This window comes from Chiloscyllium punctatum, chromosome 17 (assembly GCF_047496795.1).
Source record: "Chiloscyllium punctatum isolate Juve2018m chromosome 17, sChiPun1.3, whole genome shotgun sequence".
NCBI lineage: Eukaryota > Metazoa > Chordata > Chondrichthyes > Orectolobiformes > Hemiscylliidae > Chiloscyllium > Chiloscyllium punctatum.
In genome coordinates this window covers 56,835,033-56,861,371 of record NC_092755.1, presented here as the reverse complement: position 1 = coordinate 56,861,371, position 26,339 = coordinate 56,835,033, and the positions used below count along the sequence as shown (strand labels likewise).

Sequence of the window (26,339 nt, the reverse complement as noted above, 5' to 3'; positions counted from 1 at the left end):
CCATAATACATTAAGCTTCAATCTGCAATTTGAGAGGGAGAGGGTACAGTTGGAATGACAGTACTTCTATTGAATTAAAGGGAACTATGGAGCTATGAGGGAGGAGATGGCCAAAGTTCAATGGTGCAATACCTTAGCAGGGATGACAGTGGAGAAACAATGGCGGATATTTCTGTGTATAATGCAGAAGTTGCAGGATCAGTTCATTCCTAAAAGGAAGAAAGATCCCAGGAGGAGGCATGGGCGGCCGTGGCTGATGAGGGAAGTTAAGAAACATATAAAGTTAAAAGAGAAAAAGTATAACAGCAAAGATAAGTGGGAAAACTGAGGACTGGGAAGCTTTTAAAGAGCAACAGAGGATTACTAAGAAGAAAATACGCAGAGGGAAAATGAGGTACGAAGGTAAACTGCCCAATAATATAAAGGAGGACAGTAAAAGCTTTTTTAGGTATGTGAAAGGCAAAAAAATGGTTAGGACTAAAATTGGGCGCTTGAAGACAGAAACAGGGGAATATATTATGGGGAACAAAGAAATGGCAGAAGAATTAAATGGATACTTCAGATCTGTGTTCACTGGGGAAGACACAAGCAATCTTCCCGAGGCAACAGTGGCTGAAGGACCTGAACTTAAGGGAATTTATATTTGCCAGGATTTGGTGTTGGAGAGACTGTTAGGTCTGAAGGTTGATAAGTCTCCGGGGCCTGATGGTCTACATCCCAGGGTATTGAAGGAGGTGGCTCGGGAAATCGTGGATGCGTTGGTGACTATTTTCCAGAGTTCGATAGATTCGGGGTCGGTTCCTGAGGATTGGAGGGTGGCTAATGTTATACCACTTTTTAAGAAAGGTGGGAGAGAGAAAGCAGGAAATTATAGACCAGTTAGTCTGACCTCAGTGGTGGGAAAGATGCTGGAGTCTATTATAAAGGATGAAATTACGGTACATCTGGATAGTAGTAACAGGATAGGACAGAGTCAGCATGGATTTATGAAGGGGAAATCATGCTTGACTAATCTTCTGGAATTTTTTGAGGATGTAACTCTGAAGATGGACGAGGGAGATCCAGTAGATGTAGTATACCTGGACTTTCAGAAAGCTTTTGATAAAGTCCCACACAGGAGGTTAGTGAGTAAAATTAGGGCGCATAGAATTGGGGGCAAAGTACTAGATTGGATTGAAAATTGGTTGGCTGATAGGAAACAAAGGGTAGTGATAAACGGCTCCATTTCGGAATGGCAGGCAGTGACCATTGGGGTACCGCAGGGATCCGTGCTGGGACTGCAGCTTTTTACGATATATGTTAATGATATAGAAGATGGTATCAGCAATAACATTAGCAAATTTGCTGATGATACAAAGCTGGGTGGCAGGTTGAAATGTGATGAGGATGTTAGGAGATTACAGGGTGACCTGGACAAGTTAGGTGAGTGGGCAGATACATGGCAGATGCAGTTTAATGTGGATAAATGTATAGTTATCCTGTTTGGTGGCAAGAACAGGAAGGCAGATTAATGGAATCAATTTAGGTAAAGGGCAGTACAGAGAGATCTGGGTGTTCTTGTACACCAGTCAATGAAGGCAAGCATGCAGGTACAGCAGAAGAAGGCTAATAGCATGCTGGCCTTCATAACAAGAGGGATTGAGTATAGAAGCAAAGAGGTGCTTCTGCAGCTGTACAGGGCCCTGGTGAGACCACACCTGGAGTACTGTGCGCAGTTCTGGTCTCCAAATTTGAGGAAAGACATTCTGGCTATTGAGGGAGTGCAGCGTAGGTTCACGAGGTCAATTCCTAGAATGGTGAAAGACTGAAAGACTGGAGCGACTGAGCTTGTATACCCTTGAGTTTAGAAGACTGAGAGGGGATCTGATTGAGACACATAAGATTATGAAAGGATTGGACACTCTGGAGGCAGGAAACATGTTTCCGCTGATGGGTGAGTGCTGAACCAGAAGACACAGCTTAAAAATATGGGGTAGACCATTTAGGACAGAGATGAGGAGAAACTTCTTCACCCAGAGAGTGGTGGCTGTGTGGAATGCTCTGCCCCAGAGGGCAGTGGAGGCCCAGTCTCTGGATTCATTTAAGAAAGAGTTGGATAGAGCTCTCAAAGATAGTGGAATCAAGGGTTATGGAGATAAAGCAGGAAGAGGATACTGATTAGGAATGATCAGCCATGATCATATTGAATGGTGGTGCAGGCTTGAAGGGCTGGATGGCCTACTCCTGCACCTATTGTCTATTAACAAATGTCTATATTAGTTGTTTTGTGGCTCATAGTTTCCCTCTGTTGAACGTGTATCCAATCGAAAAGAGCACCACTCATGAAGCCAGAGCTTTTCGTTATCAGAATAGATAGCTCACTCAGGTGAGCCTCAATTATTTCAAGAAATCCAACACTTTATTTATTCTTTCGTCTCACAGAGTCACTTAGTGCACTGCATTTCGTAACAGAGTAACAAGTAACATTTCATGTTCTCTCCACTTTCTTAATTTCATTATTATTGCAATTAGTAAATTTTGACTATGTGCATTGTATACAATCCACACTAAGAACCATGCAGAGACAGAAAAAGCATGGAATTTGATGGGCATAAGTGAAGGTTGCAACAGAGTCCTCTCAAATTGTTTGTTCAAAGTAAGTTCCAAGTTCAACTGGAATAGATCTAAGACAGGTTTTCAGCCAGAAGACAGACAGTATCTGTTAGAGAAGATTAATCATTTGGAATATAATTGTAGGTAGTGTAAAAATAACAATAATAAAGTGAGAAGAAAGGTGGGAGACCAAGCCCAGTCCAAGAGTGGAAATTCAAGAGAGCAAGTTGAGAGGAAGTGAATTAAGACCATAAGACATAGGAGTGGAAGTAAGGCCATTCGGCCCATCGAGTCCACTCCGCCATTCAATCATGGCTGTTGGGCACTTCAACTCCACTTACCCGCATTCTCCCCGTAGTCCTTAATTCCCCGAGACAACAAGAATCTATCAATCTCTGCCTTGAAGACATTTAGCGTCCCAGCCTCCACTGCACTCTGCGGCAATGAATTCCACAGGCCCACCACTCTCTGGCTGAAGAAATGTCTCCACATTTCTGTTCTGAATTTACCCCCTCTAATTCTAAGGCTGTGTCCATGGGTCCTAGTCTCCTCATGCTAGAAGCAGCATCAGGAATATCCAGAAATTAAAGTACCAGTGGCAGACAGAACCATAATTGGGGATGGGTCCTGCCAGAGAGATGAAGAGGTGCAGCAAGAATACACTTATGGGAGAACAAGACAAGTCAGCATTTCAAAAGTAAGGTTAAAACAATCCAAACATGTACTGAAGACATGTGCTCAAGAACTAACTACAGCCTGAGTTAGGTTGAACCTGTGCAATAACAACATTGGTGTCCATTCAACAATGTGGAAACATATCTGGTTATATCCTGTCTACTCAAACATCATTAAAATAGTAAACTTTGTTATTACAGTGCCATCAAGCTGCATATACTTAGAAACAGGTTGTTCAACAAAGCTCAATTTGACTTCCATCCAAGCCATGTAGCTCCAGATGCCAGTACAGCTTGCATTCAAACATGGACAAGAAGGCTGATTTCAGAAGTGAGGAGAAAATAATTACCCATGACATCAAGTCAGCAATTAACTGAATGTTACATCAAGGAACTCTAATAAAAGCAGAAGACAGTGGGAATTGATGCAATACTCTCCATTACATGGAACTGTCCCACAAAGGACAATGGTTATGGTTATGGGAAGTCAACCAACTTGCCAAAGGAATTCCAATGGTGTGCACCTCCAAATTCTTCCAAGTTATTTGAATTAATCTGTTTGGACATGTTATGAAACACATTCAGGGCATATAGGACTTGAATCTGGGCCTCTGGGCTCAGAGGGAGGAATACTACCACTGTGCTAAAGAGCACCAATTCCTCACAACAGATATTTTCTAATCAATCTGTTCAGAGATGTTATCATACACCTCTGGAGCTGGTGGGTCTTGTACCATGCCTCCTGGTCCAGGGATCGGGACATTACTACTGTGCCACAAGATCCCTGAGATGAACATTATTGATCAACTTTATTTTTAACCTACTTGTTCAGACAGGGTTACAACATGCCTTTGGAGCAGGTAACGTATGAACAAAGGTGTCCTGTCCCAGAGGTATGTACTCTTCAACTGCATCATAAGAGTCACAAATTCCTTAGGATAACATCCCAACCCCAAATATCTGAGCTGCTTTATCATTGAAGTTGTTACCATTATAAAAGGACTGAAGTAGAGCTGATGGCTCCACAATGTTCAGTTTCTTTGCCAATACGGTGAAGCCGACCAGGCTGCCATGGGGCAAGACATCATTCAGTATTGAGTTCATGTGTGACATGAATGTTACTTGCCATTTAAGTGGAAATAATCATCTTCATCATGGATCCAACCACCTCCACTTGATGTCTAATGAATTACCGTCAATATCCTGAGAGTTACCATGATCGATATACATAAACTAACCAGCCACCCAAATACTGAGTGTACAGCAGTAGTTTAGAGCCTGTGTATCTAATTGTTATGGTTCAGTTCACCGAGCTGGGAATTTGTGTTGCAGACGTTTCGTCCCCTGTCTAGGTGACATCCTCAGTGCTTGGGAGCCTCCTGTGAAGCACTTCTGTTATCTTTCCTCCGGCATTTGTAGTGGTTTCAATCTGCCGCTTCCGGTTAACAGTTCCAGCTGTCCGCTGCAGTGATCGGTATATTGGGTCCAGGTCGATGTGCTTATTGATAGAATCTGTGGATGAGTGCCATGCCTCTAGGAATTCCCTGGTTGTTCTGTCTGGCTTGTCCATTTTATGGCAAATGATTCACCTCTGGATTCCCTAAAGCCTTTCCACTATTCACAAGACAAGTCAGGAATAATCTTCACTTGATTGGACGACTGCACCTCCAACTATACACAAGAAGTATAAAGCAGCTATCCAAAGTATAGCACCTTAAAGACCACCATAAACATGCAGTCCCTCTACCAATGGCATGCCATGGCTACAGTGCACACTGTATAAGATGTACATGAACAACTTGCCAAAGTTCCTTCAAATGAACCTCAAGTCCCAGTGCCCTCATCTATTAAGGATAAGGGCAGCAGGATGTATGAAAATGTCACCACTTAAGTTTCCCTCTAAGTCACATACCCTCCTGACATGGAAGGGCCGCTCCTTCATAATCGCCAGGTCAAAACCTAACAGCGTGGTGGGAGTACCTTCACTCAACAGGCAGCAGCAATTCCAGAAGGTAGACCACCACCACCTTCTCCAGGACAATAAATGCTGACTTCACCAGCGATAGCTACGACCGGAAATTCATAAACAATTGTAAAACACCATTCCCAGATTAAACCGCAAAAATAAATACAATAGGATCCTCTTTTCAATGGATTAACAAAGATAGTTTCTATTTAGCAAGTTCAAGTGTCGAGTTTGTTGTTGCTATGGCTACTGGTGCACAAGTTTGTTACTATAGCAACCAATACTTGAAAATGCAAGTAAAACACTAGAGGACTACCAAATTTGAAGCTGCAGCTAATGCAACACTGCAGTTCCTTCGTTTTCAGCTGTGCCCAGAAATGACAGTCTAGCTCATAAACAATGATCACAATTTACTCCCAAAAAGAGTTGACAGGAGTTGAACTAGGACACAATGCCGAAATTGCAGGTCAGGCAGCACACTGGAAGTTAGATTAGCTCCGTTCTGCAATTAATTATGGAGAGATAAAATGGAGAACAAACCTATTTGATATGCAACAAAGTATATAGAAAACTACGTTTCAGATCAACAAGCAATTCTAAACATATGAGTAGAGAAAAAGCAATTGATACAATCTCCATGAAAGCAAATAATTTAAGGGAAGATTTGCTCATTTACAGCTGAAAAGGATGATGCATCAATATTTGACATTTTAGCCTATCATGATATCACGATTATAACAAGCTCTGACTAAGCACTTTACTTTAAAATATATTACCTACAAAAGGAAAGAAAGGCATGAACCCTTTTGTCTAATCACGTCACATTCATCATAGAATTACAATTCATGTTGCAAACAATTCATATTTGCTCCCAGTTTTCAATTGTTTGCTTCTTTATATTTTCCTAGTCAGAAAACTTCTAAGTATATTATTTCACCGCAATCTATACCATAGATATCTTTATCTAACTTAAACAGAGGCAAATCTTCCAGCTTCTCCTAACTCATGAACCTGGGTCTTCAATCTGAGCACAAGCAATCTACCACTTTCTGCATAGTAAAGACAGAGTAAGCATTTCAATGATATTTTTCCTCTTTCATTCTCTCAATATCTCACATAGAATCATAGAGATGTACAGCATGGAAGCAGACCCTTCGGTCCATCTCGTCCATGCTGACCAGATATCCCAACCCAATCTAGTCCCACCTGACAGTACTCGGCCAATATCCCTCCAAACCCTTCCTATTCATATACCCATCCAAATGCCTCTTAAATGTTGCAATTGTACCAGCCTCCACCACTTCCTTTGGCAGCACATTCTGTACACGTACCACCCTCTGTGAGAAAAAGTTGCCCCTTAGGTCTCTTTTATATGTTTCCCCTCTCACCCTAAACCTATGCCCTCTCGTTCTGGACTGCCCGGCCCCAGGGAAAAGACTTTGTCTATTTACCTTATCCATGTCCCTCATAATTTTGTAAACCTCTAAACCATACCAAATTAACCCAGAAACCCTGCTGTGAGAAATACTTCTGGGTTTAAATGGAAGACCAATATGGCAGTTGCAATCACTTGCTACAGAATATTATGACATGGAATTTCCATAGTGGAAACTGGTTGTGGATTCTTTGTTTCCTGCGTGGCTGATGAGTCCGATCCTAGAGCAGCATCTCTGACCACACATTTGGCTGATGTATCTGGGAGGTGGAATTGGTCCTTGGCTATGAGATCAGTGGCGATCCTTTCTTTAGTTCTTTTTCCATATTCACTGTTGCCAACAGGTGTTCTTAAAGAACTGCATCCTTTCATATAGGAATTTTCTCCAAAATCTGTTTCTTCTGAACGAGAGAGTGCCCCATGCAATGGCATCTATGTTGCATTTCTTGTGAAAACTTTCAGGGGCTCTTTATAACCTTTTCTTGTCCTCTCCTCATCAGTGTGCCTTCCTTCAGCTGGATGAAGATGATTTGCTTTAGCAGTCGGAATCCAGACATTCTAAACATGTAGCCGGCCCAGCACAGTTGGTTTTGGATGATAATGGCCATGATGCTGGTACTATTAGTTGCTTCAAGGATGCTGATGTTACTATGTCTGTCCTCCCAGCTGATGTGAAAAATCTATCAGCATTGATGGCACTTCAAGGGTGTTGAGATGGCATCTAAACATGGTCCAAGTTTCAGAGTCGCACCGAAGAGTCAGAAGGATGACTACCTTATACACAAGAATTGTGGTGTCAACATGGATGTCACGGCCATTGAAGATTCTCATACTTGGGCATCCAAAGGTGGCACTCTCAGACTGAATCTCTGCATCAATGTCAGCTTTTGATGAGAGGCATTCCCCAGGTAAGGGAAATGTTCCGTGCTTAGGAAGATTTCTCAGTTGAGCTTAATAGAGGTGATGGACCAGAACTTGACCTCGGACAGGTTGGTGAAGGATGTGAGTCTTCTTGTGGTTGAGGCTGTGAAACCAATTCTTTGCTATGCTTCCACGAAAGTAATAATTTAAGCTTTAAGATTCTCTTCCACAACAGCATCCACATGCTGAAGTTCCACAAGTGAGGTCAGTGTCATTTTCTTCTGGGATTTTAGCCAATTGAATTTGAAAAGTTTGCCATCCATCCTGTAGACAATGTCCACATCGCTGGAAAGCTTATTCTTGACAAGATAAACAATGGCAATGATGAAAATAGAGATAACAGTGGAAGCAATGGCACATCCCCGATTACTCCTGCTCTGACCTCAAAGGTTTGTCATATTACTGTCACCGACATCTTGATGTGATGGGGATGGAGGATGTTGATGAATTTCACTGGACAGCCGACCTTTGACAGGATCTTCTATAGCACTTACCCACATTAGGAAAACATGGAATCAGAAATAATGTTGCCCTGAAGACAATTCCAGAGATGGGCCAATAAAAGACAGAATTGGATGTCTAGGAAAAATTCTCAGATACAAAATAGCCTCCAAATTGTCGACATTTTCTTGTCAACCTGTTCAGAGATGTTATTACACACCTCTTAAGCAGGTGGGACTTGCACCCAGGCCTCCTAGGCTACAGGTGGGACACTATTATTGCACCACAAGAGTCCGAGCTTCCTAATTATATACTAAATCAGAAGCTGATTAAGTATGCACATATCAATACACAATCGGAAAAACAACTCACCAAGCAGTAAAAAAGGCAACAGATACTTCTGAAAGCCTTCAAGAATTACTTAAACCTTAGAACTAAAAAAATTATTGAAAGAGCAAGATTTAACAGAAGACTTCAGTATCCAAAGAAATCCATAGCTTATTTCATTATTGATCTCTACAGATTAGGGGGAAAATTCTACTATTGTGGCTTCAAGTCGAAATTCAAAATTGGTTGTAGAATTTGCTGACAAATCTTTGTTAGGCATTTTACAGACTAAAACAGATCAGAGTTCGAGAACAAGCATTCAGAAGATGAGTGAAGCAGAAATCTGTAGCAATATTGATCAGAGAGAAGATCAACCTGGGCAATGGAAATCAACAAAGACTATTCAGTTCTTAAGGTACAAAATCACAGGAGGACAAGTGAGAAACCAATACAGTGATTAGGACAAGCATTAGACAAAGTCTTTGTCAGCACTGTGGAACAAAGAAACCTCACAGGCATAGACAATATTCAACAGCTAAAAGTAAATATCTCTACTGGAAACGATTTATTGTGTGGCAAGTAACATGCAGGCATGAGACCCAATTTCAGAAAAGCAAAGAAATTAAATAGCAACCCAAGAGCTTAATACAGTCAAACAACCTACAACAGAAGAAAGCACTAAAGTATTCCAAAAGGAAATAGGTGACCCAAACCTTGTACTTTAGCAGCTGATATTTATGTCAAAGGTTATCCCACATATTTCAAGATGGACAATGGGGCAAAAGTTATTGTATTATCAGCGATTACTAAGCCAACATCAGTGCAACTACATGGTACGAGAGGCACAGCACTTAACATACAAACATATGAAATAGGGACTAGTTTAGTTTGGGATTATGTTTGGCATAGACTGCTTGACTGCTATATGACTCTATAAATAGACCATTTGACCCCTACAGTCTATTCTGCCATTCCAAGAGATCAAGGAAGATTGGGAATGTGGAATTCAAAACACAAATCATCTATCCCCAATAACCCCAGATTTCCCTACCCAACAAGAATCTATCCACTAAAATAAACCCAAAAAAAAGCTGTGGAAGCTGGAGATCTGAACCAAAACAGAAAGTGCTGGAAAGAATCAGCAAGTCTCGCAACCTTTGTGGAGGGAATGACAGAGTTAATATTTCGAGTCCAGTGACTTTTAGTCAGAACCAAAAGCAGCTGGGAAGTGGTAATATTTACGTTGATGTTGGCAGGTGAAGGAAGGAGTGAGTCAAAAAGATGACGACGGTGCCCACAGAGAGGAAAAACAAAGACAGAGAGATTGCTGATAATAAACTGGGAGGGAGATAATTGCTGAATGGGTGCAAATCACAAGTATGAATAGTTAAAAACTGTTTGGCTGTGCTGGGAGCAACCCATATAGAACAGGACATAGGGGTGTGGGAGTGGGCAACGGATCGTAGCAGAAGCTGTTCCTCAAGCTTACGTTGAGCTTCTCCAGAGCAACTGCTGCAGGTCTGTGACAGAAATTTTCAGTTGCTTTCAGTTCTGACGAAAGTTTACTGGACTCGAAACACTGGTTTTTCACTCTTCACATGCTGCCTGATCTGTTCAGTCTCTCTACCACCTTCTGTTTAGGGATTGATTTACCTCTGTTAAAAATATTCAATGACTTCATCTCCATTGCCTTCTGCAGCAGAGAATTACAAGTCATACAACCTTCAGAAACCTTAATTTTAAAACAGTGGCCTCTTGTTCTAGACTGACTCACAACAACAATCATCACTTCCATGTCCATCTTGACAAGACCATTCAGGATCTGTTACACATACCCATGCAAACACACAGATCTGGACCAAAAGTAGCTTGTTCATTCCCTCAAGCTTACTCCCTCAATAAGATCATGGCTGAAATGATTGTAACCTCAAATCCACATTCCTACCTACCCCTTTCAACCATTTGTTTAACAAGACCCAAACTTCCTATTCAAGACCCCTGCTTTCATACCTACTCACGGACAGAGTTGCAAAGAACCATAATGTGTAGAGAAAGATCTTGCATCGTTAAATGGGCAACCCCAGTATGCTTTAAAATTTCTCAGACCTAGTTCTAGATTCTTCCATAAGAAACACTTTTCCAAACCTACCCTGTCAAGACACTTTAGAATTTTATGTATCAATCAAATTGCCTTATACTTTTCTAAATGCCAGCAGATGTGAGCCTAACCTGTGCAACCTTTTCCTAATGCAACCCACTCTTTGCAGTTATTAGACAAGTAAAATCTCTCAGAACTTCTTAATTTTTCTTAAATAGTGACCAAATACTGCATGCAGTACTCCAAATGCAATTTTACCAGTACCCTGCATAACTAAAGCATCACCCCCCTACTTTGTATAAAATAAAACAAAGAACTGAGGATGTGAAACTCAGCAGGTTTGGCAGCAACTGTGGGGAGAAAACAGAGATACTATTTTAAGTATGGTGAGTTTTCATCATACCTAAGAAAAGAGATGTACAAAGGGTGTAAATTAAAGTGTGAAAGGGAAAAAATTCTCCTTTTCAGTAAGTGCAAAGTAAACATGACACAAACCTGACACAGTTGAGGATGGTGGTGTGGGAGCAGGGCAGATGTAAGAAAAAAAAGTGGAGAACAGATATAATATGGTCAGTTTCAGAAATTATTAAATTTTATATTGAGATCTTGAGGCTTTCAAGTTGCAAGCCGAAAATGAGAAGTTGTGCCTCAAGCTCACATTGTAATAGGTGCAGGACAGAAATAGTAGCATAAAAGCAAGATCCTATTGGCTTCTACGCAAATATGGTGGCAACAACATTCATCACAAGCAACAGCTAATACAATGATATGAGCTGGCATAGTCATACAACAGGAATAATTGGTTGGCCTCAAATCATGGATTACATCTTCCACCCAGTGGGATGTGAACATGCCCCAGATAAGAATTTTTTTTTTTTGCATAGTCCTGATCTCAAACTCCATATTCCTTTGATTTAGATCAAGCCCCTCATACATAGTGATAATATATCTTCAAAATTTTTCTTTGGGGAGAATTTTACACTTGAGTATCACCATCGGCTTTATTTTTGTACAATCCACCATACTAAATGGAACTGCATCCTTTTACGGCCAGTCTTCTTAAAAAGAATGGTTTCATTTTCCCATCACTTGGCAATGATTTTACTTGCTGGCATACTGAAGTTCATCATTGTTGCATCCATGTTTCCAATGCAGGCCAATCAATTCACAATTCTTCCTTCTACGTCAGATAGCAAAACAGTGGAATTTGATTTCCTTATTCTTGAAATCAGATGAATTTTTTTATGTCCTGAGAGTACTAAATTGTGCCTTTTTTTGAATGTATTATACTACCTGGCACTAAGCTTGAATTCTGGAATATCAATATTCTTCACTTTTGAAGTGTAGAGTCTGACGACTCCACAAGTTGTAACATGACCATTCTTATAATGTATGTTACTCCACTCCACCAGTTAGTTCTGCAGTTTAAATTGGGCTCCATACTTGTTTTTCTTGCACTAAGATCTAGAGATCAATAAGGTAACATGGTACACAAGTGTTGGCAACTGGTTGGGAGATTGCCAGAATATTTTATTATGTTTTCAACTAATGAACCATCATAATTACCAGCAGCTAACTAATAATTAAACCGTAGTCCAATCCCTGAATAACTAAGGTCAACATTTACATGAGATTTGTGGAAAAACAATGACTTTTTAAGCTAAAAGTCATGAAGCTAACTATGACACATGGTATAAGGTTACTAGCCAGTTATTGCAATGTTTGCTAAGTTGATGGAAGACTAAATACTAATAAATTCCTTCAGGCATATGGCATACATTTACTCAGCATGGAGCTGAGTAGGAGACACAGGCAGAAATTTATGTGCATTGTCTATTTAAAAACAATTACTTAAACCTGAAGACAGCACTTGTCTTAAAAGGACAAATCCGACCAAAACAATCACAAACAAATGACCTTTCACGAATAGATGGTAAAAGTAATGAAGTCACTAAACAATGTGCTGCAAGTCTACGCTCTACGATATAGCAAAAGTTTAACAATATACAATCAGAATACGGGTATTTAGGTTGGGAAGGGAATTGGGGTCTTATTTTGAAACCAGTTTATAGACAGATCTTGGAAATCCCTCTGATACAATTCATCTTCCAAAAAGCCTTCATCGTTTCCCAGATAAAACACTCTAAAAGACCATGGAAACCCAGGATAGCTGTGGTACTCAATTTAAAGCAGAATTAGATAGGGAAAAGACACAATATGTGCATTCCAGAGAGTGTGCTAGTGTGCAAAGTAATGTAAGAGTAGCATAGAGAAGGTTGGAAAAATGAAAGGTGCTGAATGGAGTAATGCAAGGGACAATGCGTGGACCTCTGCCATTTTGTTTCATTGTGCAACCTTCATTCAGAGGCAATTGTATGCTTTCACTTTGCTTCAAACAAGTATGGTTGTTACTTCTAGTGGTGACTCAAAGCATTAACAGCAGCATTGATGAGGACAGGTCACCCGTGAGATACAGGATAGTTAGTTCAGTTGGCTGGTTGGGAATGCAGAGTGATGCCAAATGCACTGTTCAATTCCTGCACTATCCGAGGTCACTGTGAATGTCCCATCTGCTCAACCTTGCCCATCAGGCTAAACTCATCACCCGTCATCTCTCTCTAATAGAAGAACAGTCCTATAGTCCTCTAGGAATATGAGGAGTTAACCTTTTCCCATGAAGTAAAATTTGATTTCATAATAAGTTCAAAGCCAAACCTGTTTGTTTTCCTACACTTCAGCTATCAAGTCGAACAATATTATAACATAGAATCCTTATTTAAGATAGGTAGTATCAATTATGTGTTCCATTAGTCAAGCATTTTGAAAATCTTTACTGTCCATATAAATCAAATCAATTTTACAGTCGCCATACTTACAAGCTTCTCATCAAATTAATTAGCCAGCCAATGTTCCATAAAATGGGTTCAAAAGGAAAGACAAGAACTTCAGGAAGGATAAGACCATGTTATCAAAGACAATTTGAAATGAATTCATCAGGATTAGATTTTCATGTTCCTTTAGTTGGAATGGGTCAGAAGAGGCTTTCTGTGCAGAAATATTGAAGACTGCAATAGTTACAGAGGGTGCCCCAATAGAATCTGGCATCATGCTGAAGGTATTTGCAAATTATGAAGTATCTCAGACAGCAGATTAAGTTTTTGGCAGACTATGAGATTACAATTTCTTCCATTTTGCAAGTTTCATGAAGTGCAAACTATTTCAGACGCCATCACGAAAGAGACAAATTAGCCACCCAATTTCTGCAAACACAGCTTTAAGTACACATGATTTTGAAGACATTATCATATAGAGGAAGGAAATGGAAAACATTGCTTAAATGCTGTATTTCAAGTCATTCCCAAATACACATCCTTTATTGTACAAAGAAACAACTTCAAAGCAAGTCTCAGCCCTTTAAGACAAAATATTAATCCTGAAAAGCATTCCGTAACAGACTAGCATCTGTCACACGTTTCACCTGTGTTGAACAAATGCCTAGTTACTCTCAACAATGTACTAACCAGACCTATACTTACATCTAATCTACAAATTGTTTGTAAATTATGAAGATATTTTATCACCAGGCTGCATCTTAGCCCGAGGTTAGGAATGTAGACTGGAATTGCAGATGGAAGTAAACTTTGGGTCTTCCTTAAATGCTCTTAACTTACAAATTAATTGAGCCCTGAATATTATTATTTCTAAAGCCATGTTTGCTGCCACTACAAGCTCAAAGGGTATTCTCACCAACCAAGCAGTCACTGTGTCTGTGTGCTCCCAGCAATATTACAAATAGCTTCCCGTATTCCAAGAAAAGGACCATTCGTAACATTAAGCAAATAAAATAAATTTTAACAAGTTGAAGGTTTGCATAAAGATTTGTAGCTTGGACGCTGGTTATTGTAGTTGTGGGTATGTTTGTCAAGCTGGGAAGTTGATTTGCAGACATTTCGTCCCGTTTCGGTGACATCTTCACTCCTTTGGAGCCTCCTGTGAAGCGCTGCTATACTGCGTCTTCTAGAATTTATTTGGTTCCGTTCCTGTTGACTCGACTGCCAGTTCCAGCTGTTCATTGTAGTGGCTGGTATATTGGGTCCAGGTGAATGTGCTTGTTGTTAGGGTCTATTGGTGAGTGCCATGCTTCTAGAAATTCTCTGGCTGTCCTCTGTTTAGCTTGTCCTATGATCTTTGTGTTGTCCTAGTCGTATTTGTGGTCCTTGTCATCTGTGTGTGTGGCTACGAGGGACAGGTGATCATGGCATTTAGTGGCTAGTTTGTGTTCATTGATGCAGATGGCTAGTTGCCTGCCTGTTTGTCCTATATAGTGTTGAGTGCAGTCTTTGTTTGGAATTTTGAAAATTATGTTTGTCTTGCACATGACAGATATTGGGTCTTTTGTTCTGGTGAGTTGTTGTCTGAGCGTGGCTGTTGGTTTATTGGCCGTCATGAATCCAAATGATCGAGGAAGTCTGGCTGTCAGTTCAGAGACTTATTTTTTAATGAAAGATAGCATAGCCAGTGAGTTAGGTCATGGCATGTCCTTGTCACGTTGTTTGTCTTATGCATCTGCAGATGAAGTTCCAGGAATATCCGTTCTTGGTGAATATTCCGTAGAAGTGTTTGTCTTCCCTTTGTAGGTTGGTTGTGCTGTAGTGCATTGTAGCCCTCTTGAACAGGGTCCTAATGCAGCTTTTCTTGTGTGTGTTCAGGTGGTTGCTGCTGTATTCGCCAAGAACAGAGATCCACGCAACTTCATCCGCAGATGCCTAACAGACAAACAATGCGATGAAGACATGCCAAGACACAACTCACTAGCCACAATATCTTATATAAAAATGTCTTGGAACTAACAGCCAGACTTCTCGACCACTTGGATTCATGACAGCCCATAAACTGACAGCTATGCTTAGACAACAACTCACCAGGACAAAAGACCCTATACCCATCACGTGCAAGACAAACATAATTTACAAGATTCCATGCAAAGACTGCACTCAACACTATATAGGACAAATAAGCAGGCAACTAGCCATCCGCATCCATGAAGACCAATTAGCCACTAAATGCCACGATCAGCTGTCCCTAAAAGTAGTCACACACACAGATGACAAGGACCACAAATTCGACCGGGATAACACAACAACCATTGGACAAGCTAAACAGAGGACAGCCAGAAAATTTCTAGAAGCATGGCACTCATCCACAGACTCCATCAACATGCACATAGACCTAGACCTAATATACTAGCCACTACAATGAACAGCTGGAACTAGCAACCAGAAGCAGCAGAAACGGAACCAAATAAATTCCAGAAGACACAGTGCAGCAGTGCTCCACAGGAGGTTCCAAAGCAGTGAAGGTATCTGCAAATCAACTTTCCAGCTCGGCGAACATACCCACAACAACGATTTTAACAAGTGCACCAATAAAATGCCATTTTGCAATTGTTTCATATCAAATTCAAGCCAATTCAATTCAAATGCCGGGATTCCAATTTGCTTGCTACCCCACCCAAACTTAGCCAACTTGCTTGCTACTTCCCTGGTCATCCTGTTCCAATGCTTCATTGACTGCCTTTTACGTCACATTCTTCCCTTGCTGTTTTTTATTGCTTGTAAGGAAGCATTAGGTTGGAGGCAGTGAGGAACTGGTAGTGGGAAAGCCAGGGAGGTATTAAGTAGGGCAGCAAGCATACAGCCAGGATGGTACTAAATGGGCTGAGCAGTTATCAGGTGCAGAATGATGTCAGTAACAAAATGCATGTGCCAACTTGCAATTCCAGGGACACACAATAACATATGCTGTACTGATACCCTGCCCACTGCTGTGGCAGGAAATGCATTATACTCCTAATGCTAATTCAATTACAATTGTCAAACCACTAATTGTGCATGCTATGCCTGAAAGAGATTTAGGTAATTATTGATATACAATTATCAAGAAAATAACAATTTCTCATTCTAAGTGAAAATTCAAATTGTTTCCAGAGATCAAACTAAAATCTTTCGGACCTTATAAAGAGACAAGAGCCTACATTTTTCTTGTCAAGTTATATCTTGCTGCAATTACTTGTCTCACAGTAATGATGTGCAATTAGCTGGGAACTAGATGATCAGCTTCTTGTATTTATCACAAATTAAAGAGGTTCTTCCAGTGCACAGAACTGTCAGCAAGTAAACATCAAAGATACAATGGAATATAACAAACACTTTATCATTTCATTGAAATGATTCTAATCTGGATCTTTCATATAATTAATGCCTCAACAGTCAAACTGATTAGTCCTTGAGAAAGCATTCAATACCCAGGTGATGTGCAGATCAAGCAAATAGGCAGTCTACTTAAGGGAGACATTCATGAAGATAACTCATGTTCATATCCAGTTTTCTTTTCAGTTTCCAGGCTCTCTACAGAGATCTTGACCCATATCCCTCTAAACCTTTCCTATTCATGTACCTATTCAAATTTCTTTGAAATGTTGTAACTGTATCTGCATCCACCACTTCCTCTGGCAGTTCATTCCAAAACAAACCACCCTGTGAGAAAAAAAATTGCCCCTCAGGTCCCTTTAAATCTTTCTCCTCTCACCTTAAAAATATGCCCTGAGTTCTGAACTCACCCATGCTAGGAAAAAAAATGGCTAGTCACCTTATATATGCTCCTCATGATTTTATAAACCTCTATAAAGGTTACCCCTCAATCTCCTATACTCCAGTGAAAAAAGTCCCAACCTATCCTTATAATTCAAACCCTCCAATCCTGGTAATATCCTAGCAAATCTCAATGATATCCCAACTCCTACATTCCTCAAATGTCTGAGCAATAACGGCAAGTGTGCTAAATGCCTTCCTAAGGACCCTGGGAGAAAGTGAGGACCTCTGGAGGTCCGAGTCAAAACTTGTGGCGCTGAAAAGCACAGAGTTGGTGAGACACCATCCAGGTAGCAGGAGAATTGACATTTTAAGCATACGCTCTTCCTCATGAAGAACTTATGCTCGAAACATCAACTCTACTGCTCCTTGGATGCTGCCTCCCCAGCTATGCTTTTCCAGCGCCACAGTTCTTAAGAACCCTGTCTACTTGTGATGGCACACTCAAAGAACCATGTATCTGAACTTCTAGGTCTCTGTTCGACAACACTACCAGGCTCTACCATTAACTGTATAAGTCATGATTAGTAAGTTTACAGATGACCTGAAAATTGGAGGTGTAGGGGACAGCAAAGAAGGTTACCTCAGAGTACAATGGGACCTTGATCAGATGGGTCAATGGGTCGAGGAGTGGCAGATGTGAGGTGCTGCATTTTAGAAAGGCAAATCAGGGCAGGACTTATACACTTAAATGGTAAGGTCCTAGTGAGTGTTGCTGAACAAAGAGACCTTGGAATGCAGATTCATAGTCCCTCTAAAGAACGCCTCAGCACCACTTATACTCTTCAAGAAATTCACTTGATCACAATTATCTATACCTAACATATGACTCCTTTTTATTCTTGACCTGAGCCTCAATATCTTTATTTATCCATTGTTTCCTACTCTTATCAGCCTTACCCTTCACTAGCAGGAATATAATGCCTCTGAACTCTCATTGTCACACTTTTGAAAGTCTCCCACTTGCCAGTCGTCTCTTTACCTGCGTACAGTCTACTCCAATCAACCCCTGAAAGTTCCTTCTCATATCATCAAAATTTGCTTTACTCCAAGAAAGAACTTTATTTTTTATACAAAGTCTATTCTTCTCCATAACTATTTTAAAACTATTATAATTATGATTGCTGGTCGCAAAGTGCTTCCCCTTCCTATAGGTAAATCTGCATACTGATAACAAAAATTCTCTTGAACACACTTAACAAACATCCAAACCCTTAACACTATATTATAGGAAAGATTTTTCATTTCCGCCTTGGTAACATTGTCAAATTCTACCCTGACTCAACTGTTGCTGAAATTCTCATTCATATCTTCACCACCTCCACACCCACTCACAACCATGTCAAACACTCATCAGCTTTCAAATTCTTAACCCTTTGTTTTCAGGACATCTAAAAATTGCTGCCCAGATTAGGTTATGCATACAATCAGACTTTTATAAAAGGATGTAACAATACAGCATTTAGAAATACATAACATAATCAAGCAGACACAGAGTTTCATGAAGGGAAAAATCATAGCTGACAAATTTATGATCATTCTTTGAAGATGTAACAAGGAAAATAGATAAAGGACAAGCAGTGATGTAATATACTTGGAGTTCCAGAAGATATTTGATTCCATGCCACACATTACACTACTAAATAAGATAAGACCTCACAGAAATAAGGATACAGTCAGTTCTATAATGCAGTGGCTGCATTGTTGTGCAACACTGTGTTATAGAAAAATCGCACTTTAGAACAGCGCTAAAAAAGTGTTCGTTCTGTAATCGTGTTATAGACAACACGTTTAAAAATTCATGCCGTAGAAACGGTGTCCTCAATTCATCAATTGCATTACAGTAAATTTGCATTAACAAACAAAACACACATTATAACAGATGACCTGTAGTTATTTAAATGCATAGAGGATTGGCTAGTTAATGAAAAATCGAGGTTTGGGATGGGGATGGGTTATTTTCAGAATTGCAACTGGTAACGAGTGAAGTGCCACATGGATCAGTGCAGGGGTCATAATTATTTTTAAAATATATTAATGATTGGGATGAGGGAAATGAATATATTATTGCTAATGTTGAAGATGACAAAAATGGATAAAAGGCAACTGTTGAAATACAAAGTCCATAGAGGAACAGAGACAGATTAAGTGAGCACAAGCCACAAGTGTGATAGAACTCTCCACAATTGGCTGGATGAGAGCAGCTTCAATGACACTCAGAGCTTTATGCCATCCGGGACAAAGCACACTTGGTTGGCACCACATTCACTCCCTCCATCAATGATTCACTGGAGCAGCAGCATGTTTACCATTTACAAAAAGGCTCCTTGGTGTGAACATCTTCCAAACTCATGACCACCACCATCGAGAACAACAAGGTCAACAGATAATGGGAATACCACTATCTAGAAATTTCTCTCCAATCTCATCACCATCCTGATTTGGAAGTGTATCGCCATTTTTTGTGCGGTTCAAGATGGTAGCTCACGACTGCATCTCAAGAGCAATTAGAGATGGGCAATAAATGCTGACTCAACCTACAATACCACATTCCATAAGCGAATTTAAAATAGAGCAGCATTGGGTGGCACAATGGTTAGAACTGCTGCCTCACAGCGGCAGTGACCCAGGTTCGATTCTACGCTTAGGTATTTGCGTGGAGTTTGCACATTGCCCAGTGTCTGCATGGGTTTCATCCGAGTGCTCTGGTTTCCTTCTACAATCCAAAGATGTGCAGGTTAGGTGGATTGGCCTTGCTAAATTGCCCCTTAGGTATCCAGGGTTGTGCAGGTTAGGTGGTTGGACATCGTAAATGCACTATTACAGGGATGGAAGGGGGTGGGAGCTGGGACTGGGTGAGATGTTCTTTGGAGACTCAATGGACCAAATGGCCTCTCTCTGTGCTGTAGGGATTCTGTGAGTGGCAGAAACTTGGCAGATGGAATATAATGTGGAAAAATATGAGGTTCTGTACTTTGGCAGGGAGATTAGAGAAGCTGAATATTATTTAATTGGAAAAAAGCTACAGAAAGGTGGGAGTCCATGCACATATCACAAAAAGCTAGCATACAGGTTTAGCAGGAAATAGGGATGGCAGATGGAAATGTTGGATAGAAAAATTTCACTGTATTAGAATTGTAATGAACAATTATTTGGTGATATCCTGAAGTAAGACTAGAAATATGAAAGCAGTAAACCCTGACAATAAAGTCTGAGACTGAATACCATCATAGGAACTATTATGGTCAAGGTCCCAGGTTTGAAAACATGGACTCATTGGGATTGGTGATGGTTCAAAGTACCATCATGTACAAGTACAACTTAAAGAACACCCTACTGAGCCAAAATGCTGCAGAACAGTTTCCTCCAATCCTAATTGTAGGATGTAACAGACCAAAACCACTACACAGTTACCTGTTCTTTGATCTCTTGCAGTCTGCGACTCTGCTCTTGAATGTCCTGCAACAGCTGGAGTGCTTTGTCATCCTCCTGAGATACCTCTACCCGTGCTTGCTCAAGACTGCGCTTTAGGCTCTGAAAAGTGTCAGAAATATAACATCAGACAGGTAATCAGGAAACGAAAGAATATTGGTAAATAGCAACAATCAGGCATGGTGACATAGTTCTTGGAATTCCTCTCGAAGTAAAAACAAATTCTCATTTCAGTCCTTCTCCTAAAATCATGCCCCTTGTTCTTGTTCTCCCAGCTAAAAGAAACAAACAATCTCTCACTGTCAGTTAGCTCAATTGGCTAGATGGATGGTTTGCAATGCAGAGTGATGACAATGTGATTTCAGCATTCCCACATTGGCTGAAGTTACAATGAAGGAGGTTACTGTTCGAAAGAAGGGTTTGTTGACTCAAAACATTAACTCCACATTTTCTCCACAGTTGCTGCCAGCATTATGGAGTTTCTTCAGTAATTTTTATTTCTGCACCTTGAAGGACTCTCCTTCTGAACTTCTCCCCGTTCCTGATGCATTGTGAAGATAAATGACTAGACAACTCTCTCTAATGTGAGTGCAGCTCTATGGTAAATTACCTTGAACTGTCAAGCTCTTCAAAATCTTCGAACAATATTTGAAATATTTCAGTGAGATCACCTCCCATTCCTTCAAACCAGAAAGAATGGGGACTAAATTTACTCAGCCTTTAATCACCAGTCAACCTTTGCACCCTAGGCACCAATCCGATGAATCTCTGCTGTGCCACCTTCAATGCAAGTACTTCCTTCCTTAATTATAGAAGTCAAAGCTGCACGCAATATTTTGATGTCACTAAAGCCCTGTGGCTTTGCAACAAGTCGTAAGACATCTTTACTATTGTATACCAAATCCATTGACAAGAATGGCCCACTGTACTTCCCTAATTATTTACTGTACGTGTATCCTACCTTTTTGGAGATTTCTTCACAAGTTCACCCAAGTCTCTCTGATCAACATTTCCACATTTCATGCCCTTTAAAGATCCTGCTTTTCTACTCTTAAGCATCAAAGTGAATAACCTCTCATTTCCACGAATTACACTCCATCTGCCATTTTGTTGCACACTCACTTAACCTATCTATATCTATTTGCAGCCACTTTCTGCATAGGTGGAGGAAAGCCCACCTCCCATCCTCACCACATTTGACAGAGGGTTCATTGAGAGTACCTCGAGCAGCTGCATCACTGTCTGGTTTGGGAATTCCACCGTCTCGGATCGCAAGACCCTATAACGGATAGTCAGGACAGCTGAGAAGATATCTCGTTCTCTCTTCCCTCCATTACAGACATTTACACCACATGCTTCATCCGCAGGTTAGCAGCACTGTGGATGGCCCAAAACATCCCTCATTCAAACGTTTTTCCCTCCTGCCAAATGGCAGAAGACACTGAAGTACTCAGTCTCTCACAGCCAAACACTGCTACAGTTTCTTCCCCCAAGCCATCATGCTGCTTAACACTGTATGATCACATTCTATACACTGGACATACAGTTGTCCGGTCATCATACTTTTACCTGAAATGTCGATTTACCTACTCCTTGGATGCTGCCTGACCTGCTCTCCTTTTCCAGCACCACTCTAATCTTAACACTGTATGATCATACTCTATTCCATCTGCAATTCTTTGCATGACTTTTTGAATTGTTGCTGAAACAATAATGATCATTTATTAATGATCATTGATTGTTACACTGTAATTTGTCCACCACTGTGTCTATTGTCTTGTCTAGTCAGGAATTACTGTGCTGCTTTTTCTTAGGCTGCCCTGTGTATGACTGTACTCTCATGTAATTTGTGTTGCCATGTAGCACCTTGGTCCTGGAGGAACACTGTCTCATTTTTACTGTACCGGTTGTACATGGTAGAAATGACAAATAAAGCTATTCTTGATTCTTCACAGCTTGCATTTCCACCTCATCACAGCAAATGTAGACACATTACTCAGACTCTTTGTTGAAGTCATTTATATAGACGTTTAACAGCTGACATCTCTTATGATACTCCATTCATCACAGCTTATCAATTTGACAAAACCCGATTTATGCCTATTCTCTGCTTCCTGTCCATTAACCAATCTTTAATTCATGCTAATACATCATTCCCATGGGCCCTTCTCTTGTGCACGAACCTAATGGAAATCAAAATCTAAATTATATATGCTGATTCCTCATCGTCTCGCTTACTACCTCAAAAAATGCTAACAAATTTGGCAAGCCTGTCCATAAAACAATGTTGACTTTGCCTAATTATATTGCATTGTTTTACTTGCATTATTAAAACTTCCTTAATAATAGATTCTAGGAATTACCCAATGACTGTTGTCAGGCTAAATTGCCTACTGTTTCCAGTTTTCTCTCTCCCTGCTCTCTTGTATAGTGATGTTATATTTGTGAACTTCCAATTCTGGAACCTTTTAGAAAGTTTTTTTGGGAAAATCACAGCTAGCACATTCACCAACTGTACAGCTATCTATTTTAAAACCCTTGCAGGTCAACAGTTCGAGGATTTGTCAGATTTCAGTTTTTCAAGTTCCTCTAGTGCTTATTCTGCGCTGATGTTAAATTTCCTTAATTTCCTCACTCTTACTAAATCCCTAGGTTATTCTCCTTCTGGTATGCAACTTGTATCAGTTTTTAAATTAAAAAAACACACAATATTTGTTTAAGCAGGTTGTCATTTCCTCATTCCCCATAATACTTTATCCTCTGTCATTAAGAAACCAATATTTAGCTACCCTTTGCCTTTTTAGATACTGTAAAATCTCTAATAATATATATTCTCAACTATTTTATTCATTCTATATTTTCCCTTATCATCAACTTTTTTGTGGCCCTTGTTGCTTCAGAAAGTTCTCCAAATCCTTAGTCTTCTGACTATTTTGCAAATCAAAAGCCTCTCTTTTTTAATGTAATGTCACTTTTAATTTCCTTTGTAAGCCTTAGGTGGATTTTTCTGGTTGAGTTTTTGTTTCACTATAGCATGAATTTTTGTTGGACATTGAGTTGTTTCTTTAAATGCTTTCCCCTATTTATTTAGCACCAGACTTCTTAGTTAATTTATACAAATCAACTGTCACTAGCTCTCTCCTCAAGCCTATTCAACTGGCTTTTAAAATTTTTGGAGTATTGCATTTGGAGTATGCTGTTTCATATTTAAAAGTGGAGATCAGTTGAATTGTAATCACAATTTCCCATCAAATCTTTTAAGACATAACAGATCAACCCTGCCTCATTGCACAATACAATAGCTTTAACCTTGGTTGAGTGCATAAAACATTACTCTAAGAAATTGTCACAAGACTATTCAACAGAATACTCTGTGCTCTGTGTTCTTTTAGAACTGTCTATATAAAGAATTAAGTCCCCACAACTATTAAACTGACTTTGTTAAAAGATTCAAAAAAATTATTGCCTAACAATCTGTCCAACCATATAGCAGTTACCAAGCGTATAAGCTGCTCCTGTCAATGCTTTTGACCCTTGCTATTCCTTAGCTCAGCCACACCATCTCTATTTCCGGATGTTTTGAGCGAAAATCCTTTATCACTCTTGCTCTCATCATCTTTTGTAATCCATGCTACTACTTCTCCTTTTCCAAGTTCATCTGTTTAAAATGTTGTGGACCCTGGAATTCTTATTTCCCAATCTGATTACCTTGCAATCATGTCTCTTTAAAGAGGAGAGCTAAACCAGTTATCTTCTATTATGCCACGATTTCATCTTACTGCAGATGTTACACACATTCAGATAAAGTGATTTTATTTTGACTTTACTTACCACTGCCATGAGTGCCAGGTTACAGCTTTTAAAAGCATGCTTCCAATTTTGGCTTTTAAGACAGTTAATTCACATTGCAGTCCACAATTTTAAAAAAGCACAAAAATGAAAAGAAGCAGCTGTTATACTACCTCGACCATTCTTTGATTCATCTACTCTTACATTCTGTCCTTTTTTGTCACACTCTGGTTACTATTACCTAAATCAATTTCCTGCACTATTGCCTTCTCCTTTCCTTTTAACTTAGTAAATCTCCCTTCACACAGCCAATACTTAGTTTAGTGCCCTCTTTCTCACTCTAGTTATTACAACTTGAGGGGCGGCACGGTGGCACAGTGGTTAGCACTGCTGCCTCACAGCACCAGAGACCCGGGTTCAATTCCCGCCTCGGGCGACTGTCTGTGTGGAGTTTGCACGTTCTCCCCGCGTCTGCGTGGGTTTCCTCCGGGTGCTCCGGTTTCCTCCCACAAACCAAAGATGTGCAGGTCAGGTGAATTGGTCATGCTAAATTGCCCGTAGTGTTAGGTAAGGGGTAAATGTAGGGGTATGGGTGGGTTGCGCTTCGGCGGGGCGGTGTGGACTTGTTGGGCCGAAGGGCCTGTTTCCACACTAAGTAATCTAATCTAAAAAAAACCTACTATTTAAGTCATCAAATCCAACAACCAAGCAAGGAAGGTAGTAATGCCTGAAATAGATGCCAACTAGTCAGTCAATCAAACACACCCTGGAATAAGGTGAATATGTTAATCCCAAGTGTTCCCAAAATATTCTTGAGCTTAGTTCTCTTCTTGACCTACAGCTGAAGATGTACCCCTTCAGAGTTCTTTTGATCAGGTCTGACAAGTGAATACAATGATGACAGCAACCACTCTAAGTTAAAATTGCATTCAGTACTGAAATATTAAACCGATAGACACTGCAATAAGGTTCACTGGTATCGATCATTGACAAAAGGTCTTAAAGGTTAAAAAGGTAATAATATTGACAGAAGTTGTTTCAGAAAATTGTCCAAATTTGTGCTAAATCACTGCATGGTATGTAATAAGACTTTTCAGACAATCATGTGCCCCAGTTTAATTCCTATCTTTGTGCTGAGTCTGGTGATCCCAGATAGGATTTGAACTAACCAAAATATTCATAGGTTAGAAAAAAACATTTGTGCTTCTGTTGCAAATAATGCTAATAGACTGCAGGAAAACTATCGAGGAGAAAGTGAGGACTGCAGATGCTGGAGATCAGAGCTGAAAATGTGTTGCTGGAAAAGCGCAGCAGGTCAGGCAGCATCCAAGGAGCAGGAGAATCGACGTTTCGGGCATTCCTGAAGAAAGGCTGATGCCCGAAACGTTGATTCTCCTGTTCCTTGGATGCTGCCTGACCTGCTGTGCTTTTATAGCAACACATTTTCAGCTCTGCAGGAAAACTATGCCCATGACAAAAAGATCAATTTGCTGCAGTAGCTTTCCATGTTTGAATAAACTATTGTCAAGCACTGTCAAACTTGACACAGGAGAATCATTGGGGTGAGGTACCAGAGCATTTATATACCATGAAATCTTGAGAGAAAGTGAAGACTGCAGATACTGGAGATCAGAGTCAAAAATGTGGTGCTGGAAAAGCACAGCAGGTCAGGCAGCATCCAAGGAGCAGGAGAATTGCCGTTTTGGGCATTAGCCCTGATGAAGGGCTTATGCCTGAAACATCAATTCTCCTGCTCCTCAGATGCTGCCTAACCTGCTGTGCTTTTCCAGCACCACACTCTCGGCCATGAAATCTTAGCCATAATAAATAACTGCATTCAAGAAATGAGAGAGAATAAGAGAGAAGAACGAAGGCAACACTTCATCATAAAGCAACAATTGCATTGTGATAATAAAGTCCACTAAGTTTATGTGATTACCCAAAGTTTGGCTAAACAGATAAATTTTAAAGGAGCACCTTAAACAATGGTTGAAAGATAGGCTCCCAAAGGTTT

At 40.2% G+C, this 26,339-nt stretch overlaps 1 protein-coding gene across 9 annotated transcripts in view; it reads right to left on the bottom strand.

The window, feature by feature from the left end:
- LOC140487859 (citron Rho-interacting kinase-like) overlaps positions 1-26,339 on the bottom strand; it is a 221,205-nt gene that overhangs the window by 103,342 nt on the left and 91,524 nt on the right. For all 9 annotated transcript variants that reach the window (XM_072587208.1, XM_072587209.1, XM_072587211.1 and 6 more), the window contains one exon: positions 20,519-20,638. In XM_072587208.1, the coding sequence (XP_072443309.1) occupies positions 20,519-20,638 (120 nt within the window). The remainder of the gene's footprint in view (positions 1-20,518; positions 20,639-26,339) is intronic.